Below are 12,500 nucleotides of genomic sequence, written 5' to 3'. Positions count from 1 at the left end.
CCAATCGAGACGGCAACGCGTGTATTTGATATACTTTCATTGGCGTTAACCCTTTAATGCATAATTTATTTTTTTAGAAAATTTGTAGAAAAACGTAAAATTAAAGAGGAAAAAGCCAAAAAAAAGAGAAAAGAAAAAAAAAGAAAAAGGAAAAAGAAAATAAAAATAAATAAAAAGTGGAGAAAATTTAATTAGCCGTTAAGTAAATATTTAATGCAAAAGCGATTAGGCGAATTGTCGCGTGATTTTGTTTCGTCGCAAAAAATTAATGAGTGACTTATTGTTGCATACTTATAGGTAACACACACGTACACACATGTTATGCATACATATATATATATGTTAATATATATATATATATATATATATATATATATATATATATATATATATATATATATATGTATATTATTCGATAGAACGAGACTGATACTCTCGTCCTCTTTTTCAGCTCGGTAGAGTTTGTTTTAGTAAGCGCGCTATTTAAGGTTTATCGTTTCACGAACATATTTTTATGTATATATACATACATATATATATATAGTATATATATATGTGTATATATATTATATATAATATAATATACATATATATTATATATATTATAATATATATAATAAAATTAAATTATGTAATATATATAATATATATATAATATATAATAATATACTATATATATAAATAATAATATAATTATATATATAATATAATATAATTATATATATAATATATATATAATAAATATGTATAATATATATATATATATATAAATGATATTATCGGTACAAATGCGACTCCGCTAAGTTTATATTATCGCGTTAGTCATTTGTAATTTTAAAACGACACTTATGGTCCAATGATTATATTATGTATGAAACACACGTATGAAAAAAAAAAAAAGAAAAGAAAAAAAAAAAGGAAAAAAACAAGAAAAAGAAAACAAACCTAGTCATCGTGAATGATAAAAGTTTTTCAATCACGAAATTACATTAATGACGATTTATTATTATCGATAGGTTAATTAATCGATCCCAATTTTTATTATTTACTTTCTGTCGATGTTCGGTATACAGGCACGAAGAAATTGGAAAGATGAGTTATCGAGAGAAAAAAAAAGAAAAGAAAAAAAAAAAACAGAAAAGAAACCATGACAGAAAATAAACCTTCTCTTTACCAACAATATTTTCTTCTCTTCGAAATCGCATGCGATGAAAAAATAATTCGCCATTCGTTCGTCGTCGTTCTTTCTCTTTTATTTCATTCGTTTTCTCTTTTTTCACGAATAATACAAATTACCAAGAGAAAAAATTTGGAAAAGATTCGTCTCTTACTCATTTTTCCTCTTTTTAATTTTCCTTTTCTTTTTCTTTATTTTTTCTTTTTCTTTAATTTTATTAATTTTTTTCTCTCTTTTTTTTTTTTCTTTTTTCAAAAAATGAGCGAAAGGACGAATGCAAGGACACAATGAGAAATAGAAAGGGATTAAAATTTTGTTCTTATTAAAACATTTAAACGACGCGTTTAATCTTTTTATTCGTTAAAAGGAACGTTCTCGAGTGCTCTTTCTCTCTCTTTCTCTCTCTCCGTCACTCTCTCTCTCTCTTTCTTTCTCTCTCTCTCTCTCTCTCTCTTTCTATCTCTCTCTTTCTTTCTCTCTCCCTCCCTTTCTTTCTCTCTTTCTTAATATCCTAGATTCGAAGCTTTTTTCAACGTCGAAAGAGAGAAAGAAATACTTGTTTGTTATTATTATGCATAAGATATTCTCGACGTGACATACAGTCGACCGCGTTTTATTCGCGCTGTTATTAAAAACACAAAAGTTACGATTACGATAGTAAAATAAACAAATTAAAAAAGGAACGAGAAGAAAAGAAGAGAACAAAAAAAAAAAAAAAATGTAACAGTTCGTGCGTTCGAGAATGGTCCTCTTGGAAAAAATTGTTATAATTGCTTTCGTCGTATCGAATTATTAAAAACATCTTTCCAGTAATTTAAACACAAAAGCGAAACGAAAGTTAACCGAAGACGAAGAAGACGAAGAAGAAGAAGAAGAAGAAGAAGAAAAAGAAGAAGCACATACATACATACATAGAAATCCTAATCGCGAATTTAGATGAATTTCTCGCATTTTTCTCTTATTATTATGCAATTTCAACGCAAATTGTCCTGTATATACGTATACATACACATACGCATATATATATATATATATATATATATATATATATACATATATGTGTACTATATATACAGGGTGAAATATCTTATATGTTTGTATAAATTTGTATAACTTTGAAATTATGATGTACCGTATGAAAAAGTTTGTGTTTTGTTAATGTTACGTTTAATATAACTTATCGATCCTTTTTTTTTTCTTAATTAATTTATTTATCATCGTTAATACATTGCTATATGTTTTTTCTATTTTTTTTTTTTTTTTTAATCAAAATTCGAAAGAACCTAAAATATTGAATAAAATAAAATATGTATTGTTCATTATCGATCTTAAATTCCAATTAATCAATTGAAATGAAAATAATTTGTTCAATCTTTCGCTAAAAACTTATTGAAAGATTTCAATAAGATATTATCAGTCGTCATAATTAATAATGTTTATTAATTATACAATGTTAATATATATATAAAGAAAAGTAATTCATCATAATAATTGATAAAAATTCAAGGTTATTCATAATGTACACATTTAGAAATTTCATCCTGTATATATATATATATATATATAATACGATTAAATGAATCGTGTACGATTAATTAAGATAAATGCATCATTAGTTCGTATCGCGTAAGATTGAAGAGTTATGGAGAAACAAATAAATTAGTAAAAGCGAAATTTTGTGAAAGCGAAGAAGAAGGGAGATATATAGGTGGTGGTGATGATGATGGTGTGCTTTCACGACAAAGCCATGTTGTGTATTTGCAAGTTTTCATATATTACATAAAATATGTTTATTATACATATTTTCACTATGCTCATACGCGTGTTCATGTGTGGTTCACAAATTTTTTAACCTTTCCCGATCAATTAATATTATTTATTCATTTATTTACTTTACTTTACCTTTTTTCTTTTTTTTTTTCTTTTTTTTTTTCTTTTCAAATTCGTTCATCGTTCACGCCGCCCCTGTGCTCCCGCCCCTCCTATTAGCGCTTCGTGAGTGAGAAAAATATTAATATTAATATTAATAATAATAATAATAATAATAATAATAATAATAATAATAATAATAATAATAATGATAATGATAATGATAATGATAATGATAATGATAAAAAATAGGAAAAAATACGGAGAGAATTACAAGAGAGAACAAAATCTAATATTTAGAGAAAAACAACGAGATAATTTTTAAGAATTTTGATTCAAATAGGAATGAGAGAGAAAGAAAGAGAGAGAGAGAGAGAGAGAGAGAGAGAGAGAGAGAGAGAGAGGTGCATAAAAAAAAAACCTATAAATAGGTTAGATCATAATAAGATTTGAAACGATATCGAGGGATATACTTTTTTTTTTCTCAAGAAGGACATACTATATACATCTTTTCTTACGTAGTTGCTTACATTTGTATTTCAGCAAGAATATGATTAAAGCTACGTAATTAATTTTTTAAAATAACAAAATTTTCTCTATTCTTTTTTTATTTATTTATTTATTTTTTCTTTCTTTCTTTCTTTTTTTCTTTCTTTCTTTATTTATTTATTTCGATATGTCGACGCAATGAGAAAGTGATTTCGTGGGATAGAAGTTCGATTTGACAATTTTTATATACAAGAAGGATTGTAAAGTTACACAGGTAAGTTGATTAAAATTATATATTTATGTATGCGGTATATATATTTTTATTTATATATACATATATATATATATATATATATATATATATACATACACACATATATATATATATATACATACATATATATATACATATATGTATATATAAGTAAATAAAATTTATTATTTAATGATCATATGTGCGGTAATATAATAAGATCGTATCGCATGTGTATGTTTACATATAAACAAGTTCTTTCCTTTGCTCCTTTTTCTCCCTCTTTTTATTCTTTTTATTTATACTTCTTTCTTTCTTTTTTTTTTTTTTCGAAATACATTCTCCGAAAAATAACATAATCGCAAAAGGAATTAAAGCTTTCTTGATATGTATTGAGCAATATGTATATATCTTTTTCTTTTCCTTTTTTTTTTTTTATCTTTTTTATTTTTTTTTTTTTTTATCATTTTTCACTTAGTAAAAAATTAACAACAAATATGATCCTGCCTTGTGATTATAAAAAAAAGAAAAAAAGAAAAAAAATACAAGGAAAAATATGTCGTCGCAAATTAAAAAGAGTTTCATTAATACGAGAGGAAAAAGAATACTATGTTTGTATATAAAATTTTGATGCGTAACTTAATATACTATAGTTATTAAGTTACAGAATGTAGTTTTAGTCGTCAATTAAGATCAATGGATCATTTAATAATTTTCCTAGTTATTATGTTATTTTAGTTATAGAAATATGCAAAAATATATTATAATGGCTGATTGGAATTCGCGTATTGTAAAATTAACGTCGGTACAAAGTTTGATATATTTTTAATATATCCTTGCCAAAAAGGAAAAAAAAGAAAAAGAAAATTAAAATCATTAGATACGTCCTATCACAAATAGTCACAAAAAAGATATTATCAACTGTATTATTCCTTGCGTCAAATTATTTAGAAATTAAGTATTATTAATTAGAATACACATATACATATATAAATTTATGATTAAAATTGATCAATCTTTTGGTATACGTACATCCATATATATATACACATAGATACATACATACATACATTTTGTTCTTCATTTATTCAAAATTTGTACGGAGGAAATTAAAAAGAAAAAAGAAAAAAAGAAAGAAAAAAAAGGAAACAAAGGTAACAAACAACCGATGAAATTTATATATATATATATATATATATATATATATACATACATATATATATATACATATATATGTGTGTGTGTTACGAATACACCTGCCCATGTTAAATTTATCAATACATGGTACTTACTAATTTATGCAACTGCATGGGATTTATTTTTCCTTCTTCTTCTTCTATTTTCTTTCTTTTTCTTTTCTTCTCTTAAAAAGAGAAGAAAAAAAAATATAAAGGAAAAAAGAAAAAAAAGGAAAAAAAAGAAAGCAAATTGTCTCACCACACGTTTGCTTAGAAAATAATAATATAATATTAATCATAATAATAATAATAATTTCATTTGCATTGTCGAAGGGAATTGCTCTTATGTTTCCTCGTCATAGATTTTCAAACGCCTACATTTAATCATTGACAATAAGAAAGAGTGGGAGAGAGAGAGAGAAAGAGAAAGAGAAAGAGAGAGAGAGAGAGAGAGAGAAAGAGAGAGAAACGGAGACAAGGAGAAGTGTGAGATATGATAGAAAATTTCTTTATCGATTTTAACTTCCGGTTTTTAATACCAACTGTAAAAAGGTTGATGAGGAGCTGGCCTAGGTGGCTGTTGGAAAGTTTGAGCTGTATAATGACTGGCAAAAGCTTGATGAGGATGAGCGCCATGAGCATGCGGTTGTTGTAGGGTACTTGGAGGACTTGATAAACCAACTCTCGATGAAGTCGATATAGGTAAGTTCCAAGATGACGGTGAAGCATTTCCTTGATTTGTCTGTTGGTGTTGAACAGGAGAAGCTGATGTCAATGGTAAATCTGTAGAAGATATTTGATCGGACGTAGAATTAGCTGAATTTCCCGAATTAGGTCCCATCATGGATACCAATGAATTTGGTGTAGGTGGTAACTGATGACCGGTTGCCGGTTGTTGATACGCTGATGTAGCTGGTGGTACTACTGGGGATACTTGATGACTCATATGAACCGTAGTACTAGACGAAGTAGGTGGAAGCAATGTACTTGGATAAGTCACCGACGTTGGAAGACTATAACCTGGCGTTGAAGATGGTAATCTCGTTGAATCACCCGTCAACTGATGGGACATACCGTTCCCATGATGAGACGAATAGATCTCTGGAACTATAATTCATTGATTATTATTTTAAATTAAAAAATCATTTTATTACGTATATATATATATATATATATATAATATACCTATAGACAATACCTTTAACTTCGTATGATTGATATTGAACAATGAAGACCATCCCTCAGTTAAATATTACAATCGATAATATCGTCGGATATTGCCAACAACGTGACATGACCGGGCAATATTAGATTTATCTGACACAGCGAACTGACGTAGAAAATGTAGAAAGAGAGAGAAAGAGAGAGAGAGAGAGAGAGCCATAGCTTCCTTTGTATGTGTATGTATTTTTTTTTCTTTTCCTATTTATCTTTTTTTCCACCCCATTTTCTTTCCTTATTTCTTTTCTTTTACATTTTCTCTCTCTCTCTCTCTCTCTCTCTCTCTCTCTCTCTCTCTCGCAAGATTCTCGTCGAAAGATTCCTTTTACGCGAGGCTCTGAACGGAGTGACTCGCGTGCTGTGGATTCTTTCGATGTCCCGCTGTAGTGGCCGCTCTCGTCAAACGACTTCCGGTAATCGTGCTAGCAACTCGTACGATGCCGCAAAAAGTCTATCTGGGTGAGGACCACCTGCCGTCCTTCGACTACTTTCACGAGTCATTTTTTTTTCCTCTCTCTCTCTCTCTCTCTCTTGCTTTTCTGTATCCGCGGAATGCACGATTAGTAGCGCTACGTTAAACTTATATGTTTAACTTGAAATTCCAAAGAGAGATGTTCAACGTAATTCATGGAAATTCTTTCGTAATATTTTTCAAGGTCGAATCGACGATACAAATCCAAAGTTCCAAAGGGTTTTTAACTTTTTATTCATTTCAATTTTTATTAAATCGAAAATCGCAACGACTAATCGAATTCTCAAACACTATTTCAATATACTTTTTGTATTAGAGAATCTGATCAGGAAGTTGAAAAAGAAAAAGTTATTTCTTTACGATATAAATTTATGTAGCATTACAATTGCCTAACTCTAATATAAATTATGTATTTATGTATAAAGAAAAATAGCAATTTAGAAGATGAATGAAAAAGCGAGAGGAAAAATTCAATATTGTATCATTATATAACAGTAATAATTTTAATATTATTTAAAGTATTAGAAATAAATAGATCGTCATATGATTTTATTCTCTCCGATAACATGAATCGAATCAAAGAAAAATTGTTGATTTAAAGGAAACAAAACAAAACAAAAAAATGTAATATTCAAATAACCATCTGTAAATATTTAATATGAAAAATGAAGTGACTATAATTTGAATATTAAGAGAAACAAACAAATTTAATATTCATCCCTAATGTAAACGTTGAATGATTAAAATCTACATAAACCAGCCGTCATTTAAATATCAAAGCATAAATAATTGAATTGTCGTTTAATCGTTTTGCAATGACACGTGAATCGAACGAGGAGAAGAAATTTTTTCATTCGTAAGAAACAAAAAAAAAAAAAAAAAAAGAAATTTTAACATCATCGAAGTATCCCGTTTGGAAATTTTTTGTATAAGGAAAAAAAAAAACGCCAAAAAAATATATACTTGGCTATAATTTCAAATAATATTATCATATGAGAAAAACAAAATGCCGAATTGTAGCGTGTGATTAATCGACGAAGGAAAAATTCTTTAATTTGAGACGGGGAGAAGGAGGAGGAGGAGGAGGAGGAGGAGGAGGAGGAGGAAGAGGAAGAGGAGGGAAAAGAACATAGAAAATAAAAGAAAGAAAAAGAATAGAAATAAGAAACGAAAGAATTTGATATTTACCCTGACTCGAGGAAAAGGCAGCATCCGGAAGAGTCTGTCCATGTGGATGTGGATGAGGATGACTCGGTGGTACAGCAGCGGCGCCACCATGTGGATGCGGTGCCGCAGGTGGATGAAGAACATAAGAAGCAGTAGGATAAGCGACGGTTCCTACGTATCCTCCGGACGTACTAGAAGATAGTTGTTTTCTTAATCTGGCTCGTCTATTGCTAAACCAAACTTGGATCCTTGCCTCCGTCAACTTTGTCCTCTGTGCTAACTCTTCTCTCGTATATATATCAGGATATTGGGTTCTCTCAAATGCACGTTCTAATTCGTCCAATTGATGTGCGGTAAATGTCGTTCGACTACGTCGTTGTTTTCTTTTCAATGGAATACCTGGCTCGCTCTCACAATCAGAACCTGAACTGGCTTTAACTGAAAATTGAAAAGTAAAAGAGAAAGGAATGAATAAATTAATAATAATAATAAAAAAAAAAAAAAAAAAAAAGAAGAAAAAAGAGAGAGAGAGAGAGAGAGAGAGAGAGAGAGAGAAATTTTAACACTTACATATTAATTCATTTTCAATGCCGTTAAATAAAAAGACATCGAATATTTTTCAGATTATTTATAATGCATTAATAATTAATCATATGATTAAATCGTTGCTTATTAAAATATTAAGGTTAATGTTAAAATAATTTTAATGATTACATCTATACGTTTGTGTATGTGTATGTATCTGTATGTGTCTGTTTTTGTTGTATTAATAATATATACATTATATTTAATGATATTTCGAAGATTGGAATTGTATTTTTTTTTTTTCTTTTTTGTTTTTTTTTTATAAAAATAAAGTCTAATGTAAGACGTGTGATAATGTGAATTCTGTTCTATCCTTTATTTATACGAAGTTATGAAAGATATTAGTTAATTATATGTATAGATATATATAATATTGCACCGGCAATCAACGTGTTAACGCTTAAAAGATAATAATTTTTTTCCAATAATATAATATATATATTTCTTTGATATTTATATTTAATTATATTATTATGTAATTTAACTGCACATACATATATATATATATATATATATATATATATATATGTATATATATAAATATATAATGTATGTATAAAATATATGTATAATATTAAATATAGGAGAAGCAAGAAAAAAAGGAAAAATAAAACGGAAAAGGAATAAGTTTATTTTTTGTTTCTCTCTTTATCTTTCTTTATCTGTCGCATCGTAACTAATCGTGCGACGCTCGACGTCCCGACGCCGAGACGCAGCGTGTTTAACGCGAATTCGACACGGACTCTATTCTCAGATGAAAGAGACGAAGATAGAGAACGAGAGGAAGGGATAAAAAAAAAGAGAGAGAGAGAGAGAGAGAGAAAAAGGAAGAATCCTTTTTTGATCTTTTTTGCATTTAATAAACTCGCTATATGAAATTCGTGAGTATGTAACCTAAATATATATATATATATATATATTTATATATATATATATATATATGTATGTATGTATATAGATCTATACATAACCCAAAGTAAGAGAAAAAATATTCTCTACTTTATCACGAAATGATTTGTTTCTACTTTCATTCGACGAGATAAAGCAAACGGGATGTGACGAAAGGACGCTTCGATCGAGCTCGTACCACTTAATATAGGTTGAAACGCGTAGGTTAATATAGCATGTTCGAACTTTAAATTACAAGCTTCACGTCAGCGTTTAGTCTTCGATGGTATGCAATTTTTTTCCCCAGATTTCTTCACCTAACTGCAACGTGGGACGTACATACATACGTTGAAAGAAGGAGGAAGCTACCATATAAAAGTTAATGAGTTAGAGGGAGAGAGAGAGAGAGAGAGAGAGAGAGAATAAGAAAAATACATGAATGAAAAAAAAAGAGAGAGAGAGAGAGACAGAGCAAGAAAAAGAAGATATTACAAATCTTTCTTCGAGAGCGTTCTCCTTTGCAATTTATAAATCACACTAGTAATATATTCCTCGATCTTCAAGGCCAAACGATAAATAAATGATTCACGCGCTGATAATTTTAATTGCTATAGTTCTCCTTGGATCGGCACGCGCGTCTTTTATAACGCCGGGTAATTACAATAAAAAGACACAAATCTGTGGACGTTAAATTTACATATATTTTATTGATGGCGATAAATATCTGATAGATGTTAGGTGAGGCATGACCATGCTTTTAGATCGATTAGAATCTCTATCCTAATGTACATGTTCGTAATCTATTCTATATTTTTTTCTTTTTTTGCTTTTCCATATAAATATTTCAATAACAAAACTGTCCGACCTAATTCGATCGTATTTGTATAATCATTTAAAAATCTTTTTTTTTTTTCTTTTTCACGTTTGTTTCGCTATAATTATTTTAATGAGATTTTCAAACCTCTCGTATTTCGATGGATTTGATAATTTCAGTATAATAAATCGATTATCAGGCGTTCCGCAATTTTTTTTTTTCTCTTTTTTTCTTTCTTCTTTAATAAATATATTCACTCTTTTGCGTTCAATTTGTTTTTTAATTATCTTTCTCTATCTTTATTTATAAAGGCTTTTCAGGAGGTAAATTTGCACGACGGTAAATAAAAAAAAAGGAGTAAAAAATAAAGAAAGAAACAAAAAAGAGGATAAAAACAATTTGAAATTGACGCTTGTGCATAAAAAAAAAAAAAAGAAAAAGAAAAGAATCTCTCTGTTAAGTTTTAACATTCGAATAATTCAAACGAAACAATTATCAATACCGATTATTATTTTTTCTTCTCTCTCACTCGCAACGTGCTTAATCTATCTACGAGGTATATATTACTTCTTTTTTTTTTTTTTTATACATTTTCCTTTCTGTTTTTTCTCTTTTTTTTGTTTTGTTTTTTCTTTTTTTTTTTTTTTTTTTTTTTTAACGAAAGCCGTCTATCAAAACGATCGACTTACCCGACTTTGGTCTCTCTCTCTCTCTCTCTCTCTCTCTCTCTCAACTTTCTCTCTTTCTCGCTCATTTCTCGTTGTTCCTTCCTTTCATCTTTGCCGGCCAACAGCCTTCGAACGATCCCACAACGGCCTTCGGTCGTCGTACACATTTCATTTGTCTTGTCAGGAGGGTGCACACGGCACAACCCCCCAAGGCGCTGATTCCTTGCTCGAACCCCCCGTTCCCCCTCCCTTTCACCCACCAAGAATAAGTTACTTCCGTAGCTTACTTATTATTTTTTGTTTTTCGCTTTTTTCTTGTTTCCTTTTTTTTCCCCTTTTTATTTTTTGCTTCTAATTAACACGAATGTTTTTATTAAACTATGTTACTTCCTAATAACATATCTTTATGATAATTGTCATTTTTTCCCCTCCCTTCCCTCCCCCTCTCCCTCTCACTCGCACTCATCCAACTCTCCATCCCTCGGTTAACCTTCGTTCCTCCGTGATATTGAACTATTAATTGTCTTTCTTCGTTTGTTTGTTTTTCTTTCTTTCCTCCTTTTTTTTTTTTTTTTTTTTTTTTTATAAAAATTACAGACAAAGAAAGAAAGAGAGAGACAGAGAAGTGAAGAACGAAGGACATATGAAAAATGAAGTTTGAAGTTTGTTCCTCCTTTTCTTTTTCTTTCTCTTACGGAGGACAGATGGTCAAATTTCTTGCAGACTGTTGTGTCCATGAAGTAAGAAAGAAATATATATATATATATATATATATATATATATAGAGAGAGAGAGAGAGAGAGAGAGAGGGAGAGAGAGAGAGAGAGAAAGAGAGAGAGAGAAAGAGAAAGAGAGAGAAGAAGAGAGAAAGAGAGAGAAAGATATATAGAACGATTACTGGCGCGCGTACATTTACGCGTCCACAAGAAAACACGTGGGCATGTACAGGGCGGCAAGAAAATTACAGAGCCCCAGGCCGAACTCATGGCTACCGACCGACGGCATCGCTGATCCTTCGACGTTCTGAACGAGAGAACCGGTAATTTCTGAGATCGAGAAACGCGCGGCTGATTAATGCGCGAGCATTTAATTTATTCATTCACCGTTTTCAGATCCAGCGTGCTACTGCCTTCCACAAGACACCATTTCCTTTTATTCTTCTTCTTCTTCTTCTTCTTCTTCTTTTTTCTTCGTCTTATTCTTATATTCTCCTTCTGTATCTTCTTCTTCTTCTTCTTCTTCTTCTTCTTCTTCTTCTTCTATTTCTTCTTCGTCTTGGTAGGTCGATCAGATGATCACGAAGCTTCAGCAATGTACCCGGGAAATTTAAATCTCGTTCAAGATACTGCTCACCGTTCTCCTTTTGAATTTTTGTTATAAAACAAGTAATCGTCGATGAGACCAACTACCCTAATGGAATATAGGTGTGTACCACCCTACTTATCCTACTACTATCAACAACATTCGCTCGCATAGCCTCGGTATCATTATAATCGAATTCCCTTGAAGAGCACTACTCGGAGAATGGTTTTGCCGATTCCCACGGATCATCAATCTTGTTTACGACTCAGAAAGGGAGAGAGAGAGAGAGAGAGAGGGATAGATAGTGAAAAAGAGAGTAAGATAAAGAGAGAGAGAGAGAGAGAGAGAGAGAGAGAAGAGCCCAGCATCTCTCCAGAGAAAAGAAATCTTCCAAGAAAATTAGTCCAGAGAGAACGA

The 12,500-nt window shown here is 30.0% G+C and overlaps 1 protein-coding gene across 1 annotated transcript in view; it reads right to left on the bottom strand.

Moving 5' to 3' along the window:
* Nucleotides 1–5,009: 5,009 nt before the first annotated feature.
* Nucleotides 5,010–12,500, bottom strand: part of LOC124421911 (protein gooseberry-like) — a 13,262-nt gene continuing 5,771 nt past the window's right edge. The window contains exons 4-5 of the mRNA XM_046957611.1: nt 7,848–8,264; nt 5,010–6,073 (exon numbers count right to left, since the gene is read on the bottom strand). Of these exons, the coding sequence (XP_046813567.1) occupies nt 5,499–6,073; nt 7,848–8,264 (992 nt within the window). The 3' untranslated portion in view covers nt 5,010–5,498. The remainder of the gene's footprint in view (nt 6,074–7,847; nt 8,265–12,500) is intronic.

Source organism: Vespa crabro, chromosome 2 (assembly GCF_910589235.1).
Source record: "Vespa crabro chromosome 2, iyVesCrab1.2, whole genome shotgun sequence".
NCBI lineage: Eukaryota > Metazoa > Arthropoda > Insecta > Hymenoptera > Vespidae > Vespa > Vespa crabro.
Note: the sequence above shows the minus strand (reverse complement) of the source record. Positions and strands in the feature narration are given on the sequence as shown.